The sequence below is a fragment of the Astatotilapia calliptera genome, chromosome 7 (assembly GCF_900246225.1).
Source record: "Astatotilapia calliptera chromosome 7, fAstCal1.2, whole genome shotgun sequence".
NCBI lineage: Eukaryota > Metazoa > Chordata > Actinopteri > Cichliformes > Cichlidae > Astatotilapia > Astatotilapia calliptera.
This window is the reverse complement of record NC_039308.1, coordinates 31,843,979-31,867,372: the sequence shown is the minus strand read 5'-3', so window position 1 is coordinate 31,867,372 and position 23,394 is coordinate 31,843,979. Positions and strand designations below refer to the sequence as shown.

General features: G+C 39.8%; 2 protein-coding genes across 3 annotated transcripts; one reads left to right on the top strand and one right to left on the bottom strand.

Annotated features, from left to right (window-relative positions):
• Positions 1–309: 309 nt before the first annotated feature.
• On the bottom strand, positions 310–13,894 carry gtf3c4 (general transcription factor IIIC, polypeptide 4). Its single transcript, XM_026174349.1, has 5 exons — positions 13,561–13,894; positions 6,061–7,797; positions 4,646–4,776; positions 4,085–4,173; positions 310–556 (listed from the first exon to the last, which is right to left on the bottom strand). Exons 1-5 carry the CDS (start codon positions 13,849–13,851, stop codon positions 492–494), a joined length of 2,313 nt encoding a protein of 770 aa, XP_026030134.1. The 5' UTR covers positions 13,852–13,894; the 3' UTR covers positions 310–491.
• Positions 13,895–18,730: 4,836 nt separating this feature from the next.
• On the top strand, positions 18,731–22,761 carry LOC113025999 (uncharacterized). 2 transcript variants are annotated; one of them, XM_026174347.1, is made up of 6 exons: positions 18,731–18,762; positions 19,449–19,535; positions 20,275–20,350; positions 20,454–20,609; positions 21,059–21,148; positions 21,592–22,761. In XM_026174347.1, the coding sequence occupies exons 1-6, from the start codon at positions 18,746–18,748 to the stop codon at positions 21,805–21,807; spliced, it is 642 nt and encodes a 213-aa protein (XP_026030132.1). In that variant the 5' UTR covers positions 18,731–18,745; the 3' UTR covers positions 21,808–22,761. The 2 variants fall into 2 exon arrangements, with proteins under 2 accessions (XP_026030132.1, XP_026030133.1); XM_026174348.1 differs by lacking the exon at positions 18,731–18,762 and adding an exon at positions 19,152–19,171.
• The last annotated feature ends 633 nt before the right edge of the window (positions 22,762–23,394 follow it).

Below are 23,394 nucleotides of genomic sequence, written 5' to 3'. Positions count from 1 at the left end.
AAAACTACACCAAAGGTTTGGAAATAGAGTCAACATGAGGAAAATGAGGGAGCTTATTTATGGCGCCCTGAAGTCCTACTGAATAATAAAAACCTCCACATATAACCACATTTTAAACTTTGTTTCTGAGCATCTCTGTCCAAAAACTGCTCTGAGTGGGAATTCGCTTTAGATGAGGGGTGGAAAATAAAGAAATGTGTAAAGTTTGACTCCAAAATGTTTTACCTCCGTAAAATATTAATTTAAAAGTTTAGAGGCAGGAAGCACGCACTGCACACTTTGTAACTGGAGTGAAATAAGAGTTTCAACAAATATTCAAAGCGTTTTATTTGCTCTTTTAACATACCAATATAAAGTAATAAAAACATGAACAAAACATATAAAATTAAGAAAGAAAAAAGCAGTGATGTCTGACAAGATTGGACCCGGTGTCAGAGCGGCGAGCTCTGAAGGTCGCGGGGAAGCCCTGAGGTTTTAATGATCGTTTAGCTCTAGATCATCGGCGAGTCGCAGAGCGTGCAGGGTGCCTGCAGTATCTTCTTTATCCACTCTGGATCTGTGGGGAAACAAAACAACTTCTGTTTGTGCTCAAGATTACGAACAACAAATTCATTTAATGTGGTTATGTATATATTAATATCAGAGACTTTGAAGGGTGACAGGAGTACAATTTAAGGACCCCCCCCCCCCCAAAAAAAAATGGCCTCATTAAGCACTACGAGTATACAATTGAGCACAAAATAAGGGCATGTGCAAACTTACCACTGGATTCATTAAGTGTGCACACTGGCCAATTTGTTCTCACTGCCATGCATATGTTACAGGCTCGTTCTACAAACACAGTCGTACTCTCGTTATTTGCAATCTGCGTAGTGCCACACCCCTTTTCTCTATATAAGAAACACAAAAATCGATAATGTTCTTGTCCACTAAAGCAATAAAAGTGGGACAATCAATAGTGCACACCATTCCTAAGAAAAGGATGTGGCTAAATAATAAACATTTTTAGTAAGTAAGTATACAAGTGAAGTTTGAGCTGGAACAGCCGAGGTAATGTGTTGTGCCCTCGAGACACGAACTGTAGTTCAGACAAAGAAAGAAAAGGTTTGATATCAAAAGATGGGGAGAAGTAGGTGATGAGATACAATAAAAATGGACTGCAATGGAACGCAAACATATTTAATAATTGTGTAATAACCATTTTTATATGCTGAGCATTCAAAACTGGGGTATGATCACTATTGTTTGTGAACTCTACATTTTTATTTGTGTTTTGTTGAGTCTTCATTAGTGGTACTGGGAGGCCGGCCTATTCTAATACGTTATATAAAAGTACGCATACATTAAGCTGAAGCTTTATCCTGCACATTCACAGTTGTTATTCAGTGTCATTTACATTAATTAAAATACATTACAATTCATTGTTAGTGTGCATGTATAGTCTAATACTAAAGCACCAAAAAGAAAAATTCAGGTGAGAAAATATGGATGAAAAATTAACAAACTTAGCCCTAAACTTTTCACGACACACCACAATTAAGTGAGCCGCCCCTTGCACACACTGGTCTGACAAACTAAGCGCTTCCTGTAATGAGAGCATGCTTCTCTCCTGCTGCTTTCTACATGCAAGACAGGACAAGTGTAAGCGATGGTCAGTCTGCATTGTCTTCCAACATTTGTTAGAAGTAATGCGAAGGAAACGGCTTACTTTTCTAAAACATCTATAACATTTGTCAGAGTTTCTGACCACTGGTTAAACAAAAACATCTATGCTTGAGTAAATTAACCCGCAATGAATAAAACGGGTTAAAAATTGTATTTATCCCACTGTACAATACTGAAAAAACTAATTTTAACCTCATGTTTGCTATTGACGTAGAAGTATAGAACAGGGCTTTCTAATGAAGTATGTGAGAGATAAGAAATGACTAAATTAGGAAGTTTACTGTGAAAGTGCATTATCTCACACTCATCAGTGAGGCAGGACTTAGGGGAAAAGAAAATTCTTCTTTGTGATCCCAAAACACCCACGACTAAAGTTAGATCTCACAGACATGATGTGCAGTGGCTCAGCGGGGGAAACGGCCTCCTGTCTGCTGCACAGACTGTAGTGTCTCGGGCATATTCAAGATGGCAACATGGCTGGTTTGTTTATCTCTAATTATTTAATGCCATATATTTAATATTAATGTAGGTTTTTTTGTCTTTTGCTGTCAGACATAGAGCTTCTAAATTGTTTTTAAGAATTTCATGTATAAAAGGGTTTTTATTCCAAACAGAAACTGCTGTGATAATAATAAAAATAGTGAAATAGGAACTATAAAGAAGGCAAACATCCTAAAGATGTTTTTAGACAAGTGGGGGGTGATGCTGATTTTGACAGATGCCACAACTGCACAGACCTGTCACTCATTAGCTCAGATAGGCTGGGATGACCAGCAGAGCTGCCCCTCAGGCAGGTTTGATAAAGACCCGAGATCATTTTTCCCCCTGCATGACCACAGAGCCTGCTCTTTTCCCACTTCTGTGTTTATGTAGAATAATATATTTTTTTCTCATTTGTATCATTATTGAGCTTACCTCCACCCATTTATAGGCTATTATGATGATGTGTACATTACATGTCATAGAGACATGTACTGTAAAACCAATGCAGAGCAAAGATCTCTAACTTACAAATATATCCGAACATAAATATGTAAGAGGGTTTCCTACATTTAATGTGAAGCAAATCATACTTTCCCCAAATCCAATTAAAGAAACTGAAATACTGGATACAATGACCACAGACAGAAATCTTCTTAATCAGTTTGAGTAAATAGTAAACGTCTGATAATCAGATTACTTAGATGCAATAAACGTTCCACAGACTCACCGAGGCTTTCTGCGTTTCAGGCTTTTTAAGACCATTAAAAGAATGCAAATTATTACTGTAATGGTCAAAATATAAAGAAGGCATGAGGAACGTATGGTATGAGGAAAACAATTATAAAGATAACAATTATTTGTTAGTATACAGTACAATTCCCCTATGTTTAAGCAGTATATTTAAATCCTAAATTCTAATGTTACAATTGTGTACTGTAATGACTCCTTATCAGAATCGATGTAGAGCTCGTACCTAATGAGTGAGCAGCAGTCAGCAATGTCACTGTGGTCGGGACACCCCCAGACTGATACAGAAACCTTTGCTGGCTTGCCTGCACAGTCGACTGTGGGCTCGAGACAGTACTTAAGGCTTTTGTAAACTTAATTCTTTCCTTTAGGACTTTTATGAGGAAACAGAATGCAATCATTATTTCAGATATAAAGGCAATCAGAAAACATGTTTACATGCATTATATAGTAATGATGTATGTAATGCATTCATCTCCTCTTTCATCCCGCAGCTCTGCTGTCACACCTGTGTTTCTGTTTACAGTCTGTTGTGAACAGGCTGATTAGAAATCCATCTAACTGTACACATGGCAGTGGAAATCAGCTTTCCACTGCCAACAGGTTTTTCTAATCCAGGTTATCGTTTACTTAAGAAATCAGGACTAACGTGTCTCCTCCTCACTGGAACCTCGGATAGTTTTGTTTTTTTCTCCCCTGAGTATCAAAGTATTAACCCCTTCAGTAATTCACAAGCACAAGCAAAAAGAAAAAAAGTAGTCACCCGTTCTGTTAATTGCATTGTTGCACGTGCATGTCAGTGCACATTTCTACCCTCCTACTGAGCTGACCGACCTTAAAGAAGTCATGCAAAGATCACTTACTCCCGCTCCAGCATTCAGAATTCCCCAGCTACACATTTCAAGTCCTAGCCGAGAAAGTGACAAGACTGAGCTTTGTGACCAGTAACTCAACTCTTGCCTTATAAGAAAATACAAAAGCACACTGGCTAGAAAGAAAGAAAAGACGCTGTGCTAATTTCTGCAATCAGTCACAGTTAATAAGTATTATGTTTGTGTGGCTCAGTCATCCAACATGTCGAGCATTGATCCGAGCGGCAGAGGCTGATGTTGAAGGTGACAGGAGGAGACGGCTGATCGAGAGCGCGACTGTGAAATGGAGGTGGAGGGAGATGGAAAGTGGCGCTTACCCTCAGGCTCTGGCAGTCTGGCGATGCTATCCAGCAGGAGGCACCGTCTGAACGTCAGCGTCTGGCAGGCCTGGTATGACAACGCACACCTGGAGGAGACCGAAAGAAATACATTAGAGAGCTGGCTGCCAGGGACAGTCACACACACACACACACACACACACACACACACACACATATACGCATTATAAAAGTAGAGCAGAAACAGTGCTGAGGTGCAGCTGACGGGCACAGATTTCCCCTCAGTGCCCACCAGAGGCACCACGTTCAAGCTAGAGAGCAGGCAGGAGAAATGTTTGACAGACGATATTTATGAGACGATGAGAGTGCTGCATGGGTAAATATCAGAAGGAAGGAGCCTTGATTACTGCTCCGAGAAGATAAATAAACCGTCAAAGAAGGCGTTCGGCATTGAGATTCAATTCATGTCCCAACGCTCAGGCTCAGCTGTGGCATCTGAACCAACGGTGCACCTACTAATCCTGTCAGGCTAAAGCTAAGAAAAACAACCATCCTTAGACGTTTTAAGTTTCTAAAGTTGTTCAAGAATTTTGTGCGTACCTGAGCCACATGTGTCCATTTTTACACATGGTTTGTTTGTGGTCTGTGAAGGGCAGCACATCCTGACACAGGCTGCAGCGCTCCGAGAACGTCTGCTTGTTCATCTTATTCTTGATGTGGCCAATCAGGACCTGAAGGACAAAGCATGCAGGACCAAAGGGTCTGAATTAAAGCAACCAATGCAAGCATTCCCAACTTGTATAGCGGAGGCAAAGAAGTCAAAGAAGTTTCTTCCACTGCAGCCTTACATCTAACAAGTATCCCCCTCCTACATATTTGCCAGACTTGCATGTTTCAGATAAACAAAACCTGAGTAAATACAAAAGTTAGAAAATTTCCAAACCCTCTTGGAAAAAGTAGCCCCCTAAACACCCTTGACAACCATTGTAACTGCAATCAAACATTTGCAATAACTGGTAATGGGCTGGTTTCAGTCATTGTACTGTGCAAATGTACAGTTTATAAAATTGAGGAAACCTGCAGTCAGCTGAGGCTACATCCACACTAGCCCGGATAGATTTGAAAACGGCGTTTTTGTCTGAAAACGCTCCGCGTCCACACTAGCGTTTTCAGTCGTTTTCACAGAGTTGCGCGTCCACATTGAAACGGCCGAAAACGCTTACGTTCCAGTACTGCGCATGCGTGAAACACAAGACGATTCGGCCTGCCTCATTTCTGTCTGCCGTTTATTTACTTTCCGGCTCTTTCAAACGTCGCGGCAAAACGTCGAGGAAACGCACAGAGTTTTTTTAAATGGACTAACAATGAGGTGGAGTTGTTGCTGCATCAATCTTTACTTACCTGGATGATTGAGAATGCATCACGATGAAAACTGGTAATGAGTTTAGTGAATTCTTAGCCAACTATTCTTTGTAATCAACCCGCACTGAAGGGTTTTCAAGCTAGGGTGGCCTGTTTATGGGCGTGCCAAAGCACCTCAATTGGATTTAGGTGCTTGGATTGGATTTTCTGGGTCATGAAGCAACAACAGAAGTAATTGGGGTCTGCAGTTCTTTAGATGCTGTTCTAGGTTCTTTTGTGACTTCCTGGATGAGTCTTTGATGAAATGTTTTAGTAGGCCGGCCACTCCTGGGAAGGTTTACTACTGTTCCAAATTTTCCTCATTTGTGGATCATTGCTCTCACCGTGGTTCACTGGAGTCCCCAAAGCCTAAGAAATGGTTTTGTAACACTGTCCAGAGTGATAGATGTCATTGAATTTGTTTCTATAATCTACAGGTTCTTTTTAAATGATCACGTAAAAACTCTGTCCTTTGACTACTACTAACATTTTTTAAATGATCTGAAACATTTAAGCTTTTCAAATACTTTTTACAGCGCTGTATTCAGGAAAACCAAACCAAAAGAACGTGCAGTGGTGTCTTAAGTAGAAAAAAATAACACGCGAGTCATTACCTCTGATGCTCTGTCGTTGGTGTCTTTAGAGAGATACTCCACCAGGCCACAGGTGGGTATGCTAATGTTCTCTGCTAGCCAGGTATTGAGGTACACCACCCCTAACACCTTCTTCATGTTTTCTCTCATCAAGTGAGTCTCTACGGTGTTCATCCAAGCCTGTACCTCTGCCCTTTGCTCCTCCTGATTTTCCTCCTTCTCCAGTTTTTCTCCTCCGGGCTCACCTTCCTCTTTCACAGCACCTTCTTTGTCTTCTCCATCCTCCTCTTCCGCATCTCTTATGAACACCTTGCTTCCCTCTTTTGCAGGTTTCCAGTTGTTTTCTGTGTTAGGTGACTGCAGTGACTGGTGAAGTATTCGCACCAAAAAGAGCTTGAACCGCCACAAGTAAGGAGAGTCCGCTTCCCGGATCTTTTGATCGAGCTCGTCCTGCAGTGATGCAGGGATGGACTTGTTTTTCAAAATCTGCCACCTCACCAGGTCGAGCAGGTCGGCCATTTTATACAAGTTCTGCGTAGGAGACCTGAGCAACAACGCTGCTGCGGCTTCTGGAGTTTTTAAGGTCACAAAGTGAACCTGGTAAGTCCTGTTAACTGGATGATAGCCATCAACCATACCTTGCGTGCTGACAAGTGCAATATATGCTCCGTTGCGGCTCACTGCAATCCCGTGTATCCTCCTCCCCGTGAGGTTCTCTGGTCGCATCATTTCCTCCTGCTTAAATATTAAAGTGCTCTCTGTAAAAGTTGGCGTCAGCTTTTTAATCCACCCGTCTGTGGAACAAGTGTACACCGCGACACCTTGTTGACTGACCGCCAGGGAGACTACAGGAAGGGAGTGCAGCCCAGCCACGTGAGAGTTGTGTACATTTAGTCCAGCTGGGGAAATCACAAGTAAACACCAAAAGACGTAGCAGCCACGTGATGCGACGATGAGGCTGCAGCTGGATTTATGTATCGGGTGGATCATCGGGACACATTTGAGGTTTTCAACAGCGATTTCATCGCACTCCTTCCACAGGATGACGGGGTGTCGGAGGGTGAAGTACCCCTTCACTCCCGACAGGCTGACTGGCATGATCTTGACGGGTCCCACCTCACTGCCGACGATCAGGCCGCTCATGCGACGATCTGCGTTTTCATACTCCCACCACGCTAAGTCACTTGGTCTGGTCACGCCTGATTCGATGGTGTCATAAAACGTGACATCTGCCCCGTCTGTAAAAGGCAACACAAACTTCCACAAGACGAGGTCACCGTTTTCCATCAAGACAGCGAGGAGGACCATCTCTAAGTCTACGCCCGTGTTGTCCGGCTGAACCTGTTTAATCGTGTAAATACTCGACCACTCCATTCTCAGTGGCGTCTGCATACGGAAACGCCGCTGCAGCTCGTCAAAGTCCTGTAAGTTAGTCTGCGGCAGCTTGTCATCCTTTCTGGCATAATTCCGCTCTTTTAGCCTCTCGCTGTACTTTTTAGTAAGATCAACTAGCGTGTTCCACTCAAGACGCTTGTGGCTGTTATGAATGGTAAGTCTGTGGTCAAGCGTTAGGCAAGCGAGCAAGCAGCGTCCACTCGAGTCACAACCCAAAGGAGACCAGCTGGCGTACTTTATTCCTTTGTGCACGCCTACTGATGGGTTGATCACGCTGTCAGCCAAAAATGCTTGCCTTACTGTGGGATCTGGATGTGTAGCGAACTTCACCATTGCTTCAGACAGCTCTACTGATGGCCCCACCTTAAAAGGCAAAAACAACATATATTTAAGGATTATAAAGTCAAGTTTGTTCTTAATTTCATGTGCAGAAATGTTTTATTTGATAAACCACCAACACTTCATCTGAAAAGCTGTGTGTTTACACTACTGCCATTTTTGGTGCTTTGACCAAATGTGAGGACTGAGGGTGGATCAGCAGAGTGGACATCCAATGAGCATACCCTGGATAATCCCGCTGACTCCAAAAATGTCCATAATTGCCTAAATTAATTTGATGTTTTAATCCCCATGACTTGACCCATGAAATCAAACAGCAAAGTATTAACTTGGGTCAGAAAAGTAAGGCACAAGAGGGCTGATTTTCCCATAGATTCCCATACAAATATTATACACACGTGTTGCCCCTGCTGGCCATTGAAAATAAGGCCGGTTTAAAGCACTTTTGTATTGGCTTTACTATGATATTTTATATCATCAAGCCAACATGCCCCAGCCCTTCCTGTTTTGTTTTCTTACAGGTTGTCTCAGCTTGGGGGGGCCACTGTAACAACACCCTGCTACAGGCAGAAAACTGGTTCTTTATGCCAGACTTGCTCAGGCTACAAGGAACGTGCCATATCATAGCATCTGCTATAACGCAGATATAAAATTTTCACGTGATATAAAAGCATTATATCTTGGTGTCAGTGACATAGGGATGGCACATGTTTACATTCCTATGCACCTACAACAACAGCACAAGAGCCACATCATCAGCCTCTGATGAGATAAGATAAGATAAGATAAGATAAGATAAGATAAGATAAGATAAGATAAGATAAGATAAGATAAGATAAGATAAGATAACCTTTATTAGTCCCACACGTGGGAAATTTGTTTTGTCACAGCAGGAAGTGGACAGTGCAAAAGTTATGAGGCAAAAATTAGAATACAGATTAAATACAGAAAAAAAGGAGCAACTTCAACAACATCCAAAAGAGCTGAATACTTTGCAAAATATGCAAGAAAACTATGCAAAGTGAGAGCAGAACAGAAGTAACGTCATCAGCTACAACTCAAGACCTACCACAAAGTCCTTAGAAATGTTGCAATATTGCAAAGATTTACAGAGAAGCACCATATAAACAGTATTTTTGAAAACTATTCAAAAAGTGTGCATTTATCTCACATATAAATGCACTTATATATATATCATTTTTCTATGTGCACATCTGAATGTCAGTATGCACTGCTAGATGTTAAAAAAGCATTAGAAGCACTACATATAATTAGCTGTAATGATCTCTTTTTAGCAATCATTTATTTCTTCTGTTAAGCAACAAAATCATCATCAGGTTTTAGCTTAATAAGTGGTATTTCCACAGAAAAGGCTAAAACTGTTACCAAAGCACTGATGATCCATTTTCTGTGAATCATCTAATGAAATAACCACCTAATTATTGCTGCTCTACAGCGAGTAAAACCTAGAAAAAGTTTTATGTCAACAAACTGGACAAACAGGATAGACGCAGTATAACCAAACAGACTGCAATGAATAAATTAGAGATATCTAAGTTTTGTTATCTCATTTTTTAATGCAGGATCATTTTAGGTAAATGGTGAACATCATGGCCCAGCTTCACCACAGAAAACAGCCTCCTGGGTGGCTGTACTATTATACAGACAATATCATGGCCTCTAAAAAAAACCAACCCATGCTTTGTGAGCCACAGTCTACAGCTCCCAGCTCAGTACCTCCCATTAAAAAGCAGTTATTCATATCAGCCATTGACAGCTGGAAACCAACTTTGCCTGTCTGCCACCGTGCCTAGTGGATTATAAAATTCAGCTAGGTCCAACAATGTATCTGCCAAGTGGATTTTTGGACTGGAGACGAAACCAAAAAGCACTCATGTTTATACACAAGAGCAGCTGCGAAGAGACAAATTTACCACAACAAAATTGTTTCTCTCGTTTTTTTGTTTGTTTAAAATCAGCATTTGTATTCTATTACTTTGATTATCTTCCCTGCGCTTTAGTAAATAATGAAAATACAGAAACATTCACCACTGCCAAACTAATAGCCAAACTAATAGCACAAAAGTGAATATTAGCTTGGCTCCCTTTCTGAGACATGTGTACACAATTTGTTTAATGAGAAAACAAACATCAACACCGTTACAGGAGTAACACATATCAGTTTGTGATCACCTATTTATATGTTATTTATTTACTGAAGCAATGACTTTAATAATTTGTGAGCAGTGATCATGCTCTGAAAGGTCTTGCACAAAGCTAATGGGTCAATAAGTTGAACACACAATGCAAACAATTGGGAATGTGTTACAAGCCATTTTTGTGCTTCAGGCCTGTAATGTGACGAAAGTGCATACTTCATACACCATCATTTAAAGGGGTTTCACAAAAATACTGCATCAACTGTTTAGAGTACAGCCATTTTTAAGCACTGTTGCCCAAATCGCAGTTTCATGTCACTGGCAAGCAGTTTCATGGCCAGGGGAGACCTGTTCCTTTGTTATTTCATAACAAATTAAGCAAATCGAGGATATGGAGTTCTGCTGTTCAGAGGTGCCCATGCAAGTTAAAGAAAGCATTACTAGGTTGAAAAACAAAACAAACGTAGCAGACACACACACAAAAAAAAACTTCAGCAGTGGCCAAATCCAAATCAGTAACCTGGTGCATTCTTAAAAAGAAAAAAATGCACTGCCCAACTCAGAAACAAAAAGACCAAAGATGACATCATGAAGTTCAAGACGACAAAATTAATTCCAAGGTCTAGAAAAACCAGCACTTAGCTGAGTCAAGAACATTCGCTTGCCATTGTGAAAGTCTAAAATCAAGAGACGCCTTCATGAATGCAAACACAAAGGGTTTAATACAGGGTGCAAACCACAAAAACCTATGGGCCCAACTGTATGTAAAGCTCTGATCACAAGAGGAGACATGAGGGAGACTGAGGGAAGAACCTAAGAGTTTATTTATTTCCCACATTCATTTATGAATATGAAGCAATGTTTGAAAATCTCGTTTAGAAACAACATTAAACAGCTGATTTAGTCTACCTTGATTAGTAGACATAAGTGGACAGATGTGAGCTAGTTAGCTGTACCCTACATGACAAGAAGAGTACCGTAGTTACATGGTGGAAAAGCAGGGCCTTAAACAGCTGGTTAAAAGGCTCAGCCGAAGATAAAACATCCCAGCAAGAAAACATTTTTTTTCTGTTTTATGATGTGACAATATTGCAAAACTCCTGAAGAGTTTCAAGGCTAGTTGCTCTTAAGGTCAACTGTTTAGCAGTTATACTCTTTCTTTTGTTCCTCGGTTAATGAATGACTGTCTTGCAGTGTATTTAGTATAGCTATAAGAGTAGCTATTAACCTTGGTTAACATGGTTTGAGGCAGTTATAGTTAACTCTTCCTGTTTTCCTTTATATCCATATATACAGTGGCTTGCAAAAGTATTCGGCCCCCTTGAACTTTCCCACATTTTGTCACATTACAGCCACAAACATGAATCAATTTTATTGGAATTCCACGTGAAAGACCAACACAAAGTGGTGTACACGTGAGAAGTGGAACGAAATTCATACATGATTCCAAACATGTTTTACAAATAAATAACTGCAAAGTGGGGTGTGCGTAATTATTCAGCCCCTTTGGTCTGAGTGCAGTCAGTTGCCCATAGACATTGCCTGATGAGTGCTAATGACTAAATAGAGTGCACCTGTGTGTAATCTAGTGTCAGTACAAATACAGCTGCTCTGTGACGGCCTCAGAGGTTGTCCAAGAGAATATTGGGAGCAACAACACCATGAAGTCCAAAGAACACACCAGACAGGTCAGGGATAAAATTATTGAGAAATTTAAAGCAGGCTTAGGCTACAAAAAGATTTCCCAAGCCTTGAACATCCCACGGAGCACTGTTCAAGCCATCATTCAGAAATGGAAGGAGTATGGCACAACTGTAAACCTACCAAGACAAGGCCGTCCACCTAAACTCACAGGCCGAACAAGGAGAGCGCTGATCAGAAATGCAGCCAAGAGGCCCATGGTGACTCTGGACGAGCTGCAGAGATCTACAGCTCAGGTGGGGGAATCTGTCCATAGGACAACTACTAGTCGTGCACTGCATAAAGTTGGCCTTTATGGAAGAGTGGCAAGAAGAAAGCCATTGTTAACAGAAAACCATGAGAAGTCCCGTTTGCAGTTTGCAACAAGCCATGTGGGGGACACAGCAAACATGTGGAAGAAGGTGCTCTGGTCAGATGAGACCAAAATGGAACTTTTTGGCCAAAATGCAAAACGCTATGTGTGGCAGAAAACTAACACTGCACATCACTCTGAACACACCATCCCCACTGTCAAATATGGTGGTGGCAGCATCATGCTCTGGGGGTGCTTCTCTTCAGCAGGGACAGGGAAGCTGGTCAGAGTTGATGGGAAGATGGATGGAGCCAAATACAGGGCAATCTTGGAAGAAAACCTCTTGGAGTCTGCAAAAGATTTGAGAGGTTCAGCTTCCAGCAGGACAACGACCCTAAACATAAAGCCAGGGCAACAATGGAATGGTTTAAAAAAAAAAAAAAAAAAAGTCTGGAATCATGTATGAATTTCGTTCCACTTCTCACGTGTACACCACTTTGTATCGGTCTTTCACATGGAATTCCAATAAAATTGATTCATGTTTGTGGCTGTAATGTGACAAAATGTGGAAAAGTTCAAGGGGGCCGAATACTTTTGCAAGCCACTGTATCTATCTCCTGCACATGCCTAAACCTTTCAGTATGACTTTGCTAAGCTACGAACCGCACAGTTTGATGGATTGTCGGAGCATTACGGCTAACGTAGGCAGGAGCCTCGCGGAGTGATCTGTACTGCGCTTCGATATAATATTACCGTGTTGTGCGTGTATGACGTCTTTTTAAGTTTTGTGGATATTATACAAGGTTATGCTGAGGATATGTCGGCCAATTTCCACTAGGTTTGGTTAAACTGTCAGCAAGGAATTTGCATTTCCACTGTTAATTTTTATATAAATTTAATGCACATAAAAAAAAAAAAAAACAGCTGCTTGTTTAAGTGAAAATACATTGATGGGTTTTGTTTTTTTGCACTAATAAAGTTGTGGAGTTGTAAAGTATTTTGTCTAGTGTCAATTATATCGTCAATTATATTGTTATCGCAAATTTTCAAATGTATATCGTGATAAATATTTTTGGTCATATTGCCCTGCTCTACACCAGTCTCCCTCTCACTCACACATGTATTATGTCTTTCCTCTTTGCTCCACAGTATACCTCCACCTCTCCAGGCTCTCTTCCACCTGCTCTTTACTCTCGCAATGTCATTGAAAACATCACAGTCCACGGAGATTCCTGACTGACATTATCTATCAATCAATCTGTCCATCACCGCTGCAAACAAGAAGGGGCTCTGAGCAGATCCCTCGTGCATGTCCTGCACCACCCCCACATACTTCTCTGCTACTCCGGACTTCCTCATGCAGCACCACAGTTCCCCACTCTGTACTCCTACGTTTTCAAACAAAAACTAAACTAGCCCAAACTAAACTGAAATTTAAAAAATAAATAAGTAAAATAAAGGTGAGCTTCCCGCAGAAGAAGTTATTGTTTCCCAATCAAAACAGTGGAGCACGTGACTTGTAAACACCACATCAGCTCAGTAAGCTAAAGCTACAGAGCTGCATGGGTTCTGATATTTCCCTCTTATAACGTGTTGGTGTTAGCAGGTAACAGGCGACTGTATGCGGTCGCTTACCCGCAGTTTGTATTCCTCGGCTGGGACGGGGATTGAAGTCCTGTGCAGCGTTAGGTCCTGTTTGTTGTTGTGGACGTCGCACACCAGCTCCATCACCGCCAGGGAACTGGAGGTGCACACAGCCAGGCGGTGGTCCTGCGACCACGAGAGAGGCTGGAGTCCGCTGACCGGGGCAATGAGAGGAACGACGGGCTCCCGCTTGACCGACACATCCTCCGCTTCTGGTTCAGTCTTAATGACTACGTTTTTGGGCAGGGTGTGCACCGAATCACAGGTACTGGCAGCCGCCATGTTTTCTGGGCGGCGGAAGTGACGTCAGACAAGCGCGGGAGGAGAAAAGTGAGGAGCTTCCTCCGCCGATTATAAAATTGACTTTTATCAAGTCATTTAGCACACATAATAATAATGAAATAAATAATAAAATAATAAGAATAAAAAAATATTAAAAATAAAAATTCAGCAACATTAACATCAAGTGACAAAATAACCGAAACACTACATTTCACTGTAAAGAAAAGGTATGGATTGTCTAAGAAACATACCTTTCCATAATGCTTTAAAACACTGCTAATAAATTAAAGCATCAAAAATGCTTTTATATGATTTTTATATGCATGCTTTTTATTATTTGCAATTCACAAGAAAATGTTCATTAATCCCTTTCATATTTTGCCACATTGTGCTTAATTATAAATAAAAGTCAACTGTCTGGCTTGTACAGTTAGTAATATTTTTTTAAGCTCAAGTGAAAATGTAATTGCTTAAAAAGGGAGTAAAAGGGACTCTTGCTGCAAAGTAAAGACATGTTATTGGGTGCAAGCTGTGACCTATCATGTTATACCAGATCAATACATGTTATTAAACGTACACAGGGAGCTTTCTTTGACCATGATACACTTAATCTCTGCTAAGGCTGTAAGAATCTTTGACTTGAAGGCATTAAGAGGGCTCAAGAATTGCAAAATTGTCTCTTACTTGTCCAATACACATTCACTGGCCACTTTCTTAGGTATATCTGTTCAACTGCTTGTGAACACAAAAATCAGTACATTTAAGCACGTAGACACGGTCAAGATGACCTGGAAGTTCAAACTGACATCAAAATTTTTAAAAAGTTCATTTACTTTGAGTGAGGCATGGTTGTTGGTGCCTGAAAAGCTAGTCTGAGTATTTCAGAAACTGCTGATCTGTTGGGATTTTTCTATACAAACATTTTGGAGAATGCTCAAAATAAAAAGAGAGACTATCCAGTGAGCTGAAGTTCTCTGGGTGAAAATGTATTATTGATGTCAGAGGTCAGAAAGGACAGACAGCTTTGAGCTGACAGGAAACAGTAAAGCAACTCAAAACCCATCTAAATATCTTCAGTCATATTTAGACAATACACAGACTTACATTAAGATGATGTATGCTAAACAGGCTGAGCTTCTTATTACAGTATCAAGCAACAAAAAATAAATAAAAATGTTGCCTCAGAGCAGACACAGCTTCATCTAAAACAGATGTGAAACCGCAGCAAAACTATATGTAAAAGATTGCAAATTTTGATTTTTAACCTTGTCAAAACTAAATAAATAAATAATAGCAGTGTAGTGATAGCTGGCATGCTGTCACCACATCTTCAGTACCACTGTAACAACGCTTTATAAGGAATATTTAAATTTCTAATCTGGATATATTTTTGTCTGTTCTGTGTAGATTCGCTGTTGCCTCGCAGCCTTGGGCAGTTTGTCAGGACTTGAACTAATTCGATTAGATTAGATGAAACTTTAATGATCTCCATGGGGAAATTTTGTCATGTGTGTGACACATTCATTCAAAAAGGGTATGTTGAAATAGCGCTGGCACTCCACAGTGACATATTCATTCAGCTAGCCCGAGCACTGACAGGCACGGCATTAGTCACTTCATTTGTCTGCGTGTGGTGATTTGTCACCAGGAGAGATCATTAATGGCCATTAATTAATAAAAATATGAAACCTGTCCCTTTCTTGGTTGATGGCTCAGGTATGTATCAGCACGCCGTGTGTGATGAGTCCCTGGCCACTCCTGGACCAGTCAAAGGTCAAGCTGCTGCAATCGGATGCAGAGCTGGATAGTCCCAGACAGACAGACAGTAATTTGTTACAGCCCCTCACATGAAAGCTTCTCTCGCAGTAGCTGCCTGACTCTCAGCAAGATGACAGCAGGATTTCAACAGACAGAGTTATTTGTCACAAAACAAATCGTTACAAATCTGTGGGACAAATACAGAATAGCGCGCCCACCATGTTTTAATCTCTCATTTTTCTGTCTTTTGTTTCGATAATCGAAATGAATAAATGAACGGGGACCATGATATGTTTCATTCTTAATGAAGCGTGTAGTGAATGAATATTTTACACACCTGCTGTGTGTCTTTGGTGGGTTTTGACTGGGGACCCAGTCCCAGCCCTCGATGTATGAATGTTGGATTAAACATTCATCAAATGCTGTCACAAAAACTTTATCCGCTCCTGTCAACCACATATAAGGATGGAAACATTGCCAAGCACAGGCCAAAGAAGCCCAGCCATGATTTGAACCTAAGCCTCTGCTTCACTCGTTGTGTGGTGGTGGAATTATTTAGGCTGCTCTGGACCCATGTCTTAAGGTATATAGGTTAGGTAGTGTGGGTTTAAGGATATGGATGGGTCAGCTCAGGTCAATCCTCTGCATCTCTAATATCCACCTGCTGTCTTGTTATTGCCTGCAGGTTTCTCCCCGGCCTTTCAACCCTCAGTAGATCACATCCTCTGCTGTTTGCTGGCTCAGAGTGTCAGTGGAGCTGCTTACATGTATCTTGCGAAGAGGCCCGCAGGGACATTTTGATGCATGGTTCATCATACATGTTTTAATCATTCAGTCTTTCAGACACCTCCCTGGAGGAGGCTGCTGCAGCACGTTACCAAGCACACACAATTAGTGATATAATCATGATGATGATAATGAAATGTATTTAGAGCATATCAGCGTGGTTCATTCTGTTCGGGGAGACATTAGCAGGATTGTAGCCCCAGAAAAGCCTCAACGCTGGGGCTCCTGGCGCTCTCTCTTTCTCTCTCTCTCTCTCTCTCGAGACTGGCAGAGCCCGGCAGGTTGCCACGTCACAGATTAGCAGTCATAGCGGTCGACCTGGCACTCTTTCTGCGCTGTCAACTGCGAAAGCCTCACCTGACAGGTGTTGTTCCCAATCAGTGCTCCTCTGCTGCCCTCCTTACTGTCCTTGGGGCAAGAAGGGATGAGGAAGTCTCTTTTCGACACTTTATGCACCCTGACAGCCTCTTTTTAGCAATGTGGGCCTTCATATACCAAAAAAAGCAAGAGCAAATCCCCCCCTTACTGAAAAACCATTGATATCATATCAGTGGCATCAGTAGAAAACACAGTGGTGCCCTTTTATTTAGCTCCCCTCAGGGATGCTCAGTCTTTTGTTAAAGGTCAAGGCGATAGGATTTCAGCATCAGAGGTTTCAGTGCATGAGCAATTGTACAGGCTGTGAACTGTTTTAACCAACCCCGAACAAAACAGTGATGATAGTAATAATAATACCAGATGGCCAAATTCTTTCTTCTTTAAAGTAAAGAAATGATATGTAGGTCTCTGGCAAACCAAACATATAAAGGTTGTGAATGCATGAAATAAGAATTTGGTGTCTTTTGAATCTCTTACTTAGTCCAGTTTAAAATGATGCCTGTAGGGGTGTAATTCAAGTGGTTTTTTTTACTTAAAAGTATTCTTAATTAATTTCATTATTTTTAAGATTATCATTTTCAAAGCAGAGATACGTAAAGGAGCTTATGATAAGTATCACTGTTTAGCTTGCAGTGTAACTGTAGAAGAGGCCCTAACTGCTGATGCAGAAAAGATACCCCAAACCACGACTCTGCCTCCTCCAAATGGACTTCTCACACTTTGGACACATTTCTCTAATTTTCTTAACATATATAATATAATAAAAATCAAATTAACACAAGGCGGCTGCATGCATGACACTGGATGCTAGGTGGCTCCTGGCTAAATATTGAGAGGACTGTCATTTTAAAATTTGAATCGTTTAAGAACTGGAAAAACTACACTCTCTTACAATTGCTTCAAGGGTCATTCTGTCAGTCTTTACCTTTAAAACAACCACGAGCTCGCCATCTTTCAAAGTGATTGATATTAGTTTTAGGGCAAAAAGGAAATTACGACCAAGTGCAAGGCTTCCATCTGTGAAGTGTCCCAAAGAGTTCATTTAAAAGCTTCTAATTTGAGGGTTAAAAAAATAATTGTGATGTGCAATATTTGCAGTTTTGATATTCCCCTCAGCTTGACCCCCCAGTTGATGTTAGGATAATTTTAAATTATCCTAACATCAAATTAAGATCAAATTCAGGATAATGTAAGTTGTTGTCTAATTTTGAGTAATTTTGAATTGTAGTTTTCACTAGTTTTTAATCTATTAACTGATATTAGAGAGAAACCCAAGCTATTTAAAAGAAAAAATGTTGCAGTTATACTTTGAACTAACATTTTATTTGCTGGTGAACATATAAAATGCTGCACACATATGTATATAAAGTACTGCAGATTTTGTAGTATGCCTTCTGTGCATTGCTGCACGCTGTGTAAATGATGCATGGCTCAGACTTTCCTGACTAAATTATGAGAGGACGTATTGATCCAAGCACTACCTTAAAGCAGTACCTAGCAAGAGTTGCCATCATTTCAATAAGAAGAAATGAGATGTGGGCCAAATTTGCAGGTTAGATTTGAGAATCATCTGTTAATGTCTTGTGATAGCCTCTGACATTGCTAAGCCATTTGTTCTGAAAAAACCTCCCTGAGAATTCCTCATATAAGAATTATTAGGTTATATAGGGGGAGGTTTGGTCTGAAGTCACTTTTGTCAGTTAAACCACATTTTAATATTTATTTGGTTCTAAAGTTTTTCTTTTCTTTGACTTCATACTTGATTGGATTGGATTGAAATGTACTTATTTACTTATTATGTAGCATTCCCACAATAAGTAAAATGCTTTGGACAGTCAGTAGACGATGCACTTTTTCGACTGGCTGAAAGCATTTAGAAAAAATAATGCATATGCAGGTTTTTGTTACCTAGGTATTCTACATGCTGTCTTCTAGCCAAAGGTTTGAAGAAGAAGGGGTAAAGCTAAAGGCTATGGCTCAACTCGGTGGGTAAGTAGCTACCTAGCTAGCTTAATTGCTGCCTATGCTAAGCATCTGATCAGACTTGCTTTTTCTTGAACTTTTTTTTTCTGAAGAAAAATTACACGTGTCAATATTACAAACTCCATGATAGCTGATTTAATTCTGAGGCTTTGGCCTTAGGCTTTCATCTTATTATACTGTGAAGACTCTATTGAACACATGCAGAACAATGCCTTCTGTGTTTTCTATTAAACCCAAACAATGTTTTATTGGCTTTATATTGTCCACAGATATATCTTTATTGGCATGTTTTGACTTTGTGCAGAGGAGGAAAGCAAGGAGTAATTTAGAAATGATCACTTACAGTAATGTGAAAAACATTGAAACAGTCCTGTAAAAAACATCTAAACACACACTCTAAAAAATGATTCATGGGGTTAGTAAGTAAAGCTTAAAATTAATAGCTTTTTCTGCATAAAAAATTAAGTTTGTTGCATGTACACATTGTAATCAGTTGATAACTTAATTTAATGAGTTGGTCGAAATGAAAATAAAGAAAACAGTCTTAGCTCAGTAATATATCGATTTTGAACAGACATTTCTGTGTTAACTTAACATGAAAGTGTATTCAGTTAATACAACTTAAAAATCTCGTAAGCGTCCTTTAAAAGCTGAGTACAAGGCTGACTTGCCCGGACATGTTGTGCTCTCAGACCACTGATCGAAAGAAACGGAGGCAAAGAGAGAAAGCAGAGAAGCGGCATTTTGTACGGAACGTTATCAAACGTTAAAGCTTTGTGGTGAGTACAATTGTTTGCCTTGTTTTATTCACAGCAGCTAATAACTCTAACTTTAACTCTATCAACACGCACTGCAAGAAATCCTTTTTACACAACACTAAACTCTTCCTCGGCGAGTGGTGGTGATAAGCTAGTAACGTTACACTTCTGGCTAACTTGTGAAGTAATTCGACCATAACATTAGTCTTTGTTAAGTTTTGTTTTACGGTGGCAGCCAAATGGTGTTAATTGACACTGAGCTTCTGTAGCAGTAGTTTTAACTCTGCAAAGACAGGGTAATACATGTTTTTCTTCTTTCTACTTTGAAATCGTTGCAGCGTTGATGAAGGTTTGACCAGCAAAAGGCTGGGCCATTTTACATTCATGACTAAACAAATGTAGGTTACTGAGTATACATTCGGTTTAACATCGATGCATTTTGATGTTTAAGTCCTAGAGTTATTTTTATGTGAGATTGAAGTTTGTTAATTGAGCCCTAGCTGAAGAACAGCCTGTGTCAAAGTTCAGTCAAAAAACGCGGGCGAGGAAGCGAACGCCATGTTGTAGAAACGCCACAGGAAAGATCTTAAGTAACATTCATAAACTAGTTGTTTTAATGACATTACATTGAGTGTGCATTAGCACATAAAATATAATTTTGCTCTTTTGGGTGTTAACTGCAGATACATAAGCGCAGTTGTATCACTTAAGAAAAAATATCTTTGATTTGGAAACATAACATAACATTCTCCATTCGCAGGCAGGAAGTTGTCAATCAAGCACCAAAAATCAATGACCTGAAAGAAAGATGGCCTGCTCTTTTTGATGCAGTTCAGGTAAATATTTTTCCATAAGATAATTTGCAGTATGTATTCTTTTAAAGTAAATTGTATACATTAACATGTTGTGCCTATTTGTGCCTTTTTTTTTTTTATACAGATAAACCAAGAATTCAGAAGGATCACCACTGTTAACCTGGAGACAACATTCATGGCAAAGCTGGACCAGTACTCTCAGAAAATAATGTCCTTGCTGTCCTCAAGAGGAGGGGCTGCAAAAATGCGCATTCGGCGCATCCAGAACATGCTGCTAGAGGTATGAATGAATGAAATGTAGTTTATTTCAAATAGGATAATCCACTTTTTTTTTCCAATAGGTGATATTGAGTCTTAAAAGGTAGCTGTTTACAACTCAACTATGTCAAATTATTGTTTAGAGCTTGAGGTACAAATATCAATTAAAACTATAAATACTTAATAATAAAACAAATTATAGGTGATGTGGATCATGATTGGCAGAGTAATTTGCAAGATTTTGCAGTTTTTCTATTTGTTACCTGGATTTTTCAAGTTCATGAATTGATCATTTCAGAGAAATGGCTCTTTGAAATGATCAATTCATTATTTTGATTATCACTGGAAATCTATAATTGGTACAGTTCAGGCCATATAAAGTCAATCCTTTTTTTTTTTTTTTTTTGGATGTAATTATCAAAAACCCATCCTCCTCGAAGAGCAGTTCGACATTCTTTTTCTTATTCACAGGACGATTCTGTGGAGAGAAGGCGAGAGGTCGCTATCCGTGGCTTAGTGGTGTATCTCAGGGAAAAGGAGGAGGATCTCTTCAAAGAGCAGGTAAATCAGACATGACTATACTTTGTATTAGAGGTACGATCTAATCTATTATTAATTGATTTCTAAATTAATCGGCAACTATTTTGATAATTGATTGATCGGTTTAAGTAATTATTTTAGAAAAAGAAGTCCAAATTCTCTGGTTTCAGCTTCATAAATGTGAATCGTTTCTGGTTTCTTTACTCCTCTATGACAGCAAACTGAATATGTTTGACATTTGAGGTCATCATATTGGGCTCTGAGAAACATTGACATTTTTCACCATTTTCTGACATTTTCTGGACCAAACAACTAATCAGATAATCGTCAAAGGAGCTTGCAAAGAGAACCTTCACAGACATAATCAGATAATCGAGAAAATTGTTAGTTGCAGCCCTATTTTGTGTTACTCTCATGTATAAGTATGATTACTTAAAACATTTATATTGATTCTGATCTACCAGGATGGTGGCGGCGATATTACCAATGAAGTGATGAAGATTGTAACCAGAGGTGCCACAACGTCTGATCCAGCCAGCGCAAGGATCATACTTGAAGGAACAGAAGTCCTAGCAGACCTGGATGTACCCAGAGCCTGTGCCTTGCTAATGGGGCTGATATATGCACTCAACCTCAGCTACCCAAAAGAACTGAAAAACACTTTTGAAAAACACTTTTGAAGTGTTTCAAAAGATATTCCTCGAGCTGGATGATCTGAAAGCCAGTCCTAAGGTAATGTCACTAAAAAGTAAACTGTTGTACTAAAAAATGTGAAGAGTGAGGCTATCCTCAAATTAAACGGGAAATGTTCCACTGTTGTTTGCAATGTGTTGTGTTACATACTGTACAGTAGGCAGTAGGTGTAAAGTTGAGCGTTGAGCATTAAGTACACCTAGTTAAAAATAATGCACTTTAAAAGGATAGCTCAGGTCTTTTGAAGTGAGGCTGTATATGAGGTACATATGTATTGTGAGTGTATTACACACAGTAGATGGCAGTCAGTAAGCTCCACCTACGGAGAAGCAGACGGGGCCACCGGCACGCAAGATGAGCCTCCATCCTAATAAAACTGATGTCAGTTTAAATGTACATTATATCAAGAATATGTTTACTGCTTTATTTTGCTATCAGACAGCCTTTTCTGTGAGGAAAGAGAAGTTCTACTGCTTGTTGTTTCAATCGCTCTGGCCCACCAGCGTCCATGGACAAAAACAGCAATTTTACCTGACAGCACACAGGAGTTGCTGGTCTCCTGCTGCCTTGATCAGTAAGTGTAATTGTGTTATTTGGTGACTTTGGTGTTAGTTCGGGTTAGTTCAGATTTACCAAAGTCACACAAACAAACTGAGCCTATCGTGCGTGTTGGTGGCAGGAATGTGCTGACTGCTGTCTACTGTGTGTAATACACTCACAATGTACTTCATACTTAAAAAAACCTAAACTATCACTTTAACACAAACAAACTTGAATCAGAGCATGACTGTCAAAATGTTCAGTCTTTTTGAGACAGATTTACAGGGGTGTTTTATGTCATTTATTTTATGGAGGCAACAATTTTGTCTGCTATTGAAATGTCAATGAGTCTGGAATGGTGGACTGGTGTTCTAATAAACAGTTTGATCATAAAACTGGAATTTCAATGTGTAATTTATTGTATAATTGTAAGTTATAAGTTATTGTAAGTTATTAGTACTCAAAAAAATTAAGGTAACAATTTGCATGGATATTTCTGAGTAGAATAAAAGTAAAAAAATAAGTTTTAATAACTAAATGGAGTAATTTTTTAAACAATTAAAATTAAGTTGGTTCAACTTAATTAAGCTTGTAGAGGACAAAGCAAATCATGTTGTTTGTACGTAAGGAATAGAGTTTGCCTAACTAGAGAACTCTTGTGGCATTTACGCTATAGTGGCTAAGCTGAAGTAACTTAAAAAGATCCATGCAAATTGTTACCTTAATTTTTTTACGTTAAGCCAGCAGATCTTTTTTTAGAGTGCAACCCATGATTCAACAGCTTGTAGAACCAACTTTAACAGAAATAACACGGACCGACTGTTTTCTTTATGACTTCTCTCACATCATCACAGAGGAATTTTAGCTCACTTTACTTTACAACATTGCCTCAGTTCTTTGAGATCTGTGGGTATTCATTTATGCACAGCTCATTTAAGGTCCCAACACATGATTTCTGGACTTGCCAGACTGAGCCATTGCAACACCTAGACTCTTTTAGTTTTTTTAGTCAGTCTGATGTAGATTTGATTAAG

What these genes read in the sequence shown, in the direction of transcription:
- gtf3c4 (XM_026174349.1), bottom strand. Translation starts at nt 13,851, where the DNA reads ATGGCGGCTGCCAGTACCTGTGATTCGGTGCACACCCTGCCCAAAAAC. An exon ending in CCAACGACAGAGCATCAGAG is followed by an intron (nt 4,777 to 6,060) that starts GTAATGACTCGC and finishes TTTGTCCTTCAG; the next exon opens with GTCCTGATTGGCCACATCAA. An exon ending in AATGGACACATGTGGCTCAG is followed by an intron (nt 4,174 to 4,645) that starts GTACGCACAAAA and finishes GGTCTCCTCCAG; the next exon opens with GTGTGCGTTGTCATACCAGG.
- LOC113025999 (XM_026174347.1), top strand. An exon ending in TCAAACGTTAAAGCTTTGTG is followed by an intron (nt 19,536 to 20,274) that starts GTGAGTACAATT and finishes CTCCATTCGCAG; the next exon opens with GCAGGAAGTTGTCAATCAAG. An exon ending in TCCAGAACATGCTGCTAGAG is followed by an intron (nt 20,610 to 21,058) that starts GTATGAATGAAT and finishes TCTTATTCACAG; the next exon opens with GACGATTCTGTGGAGAGAAG.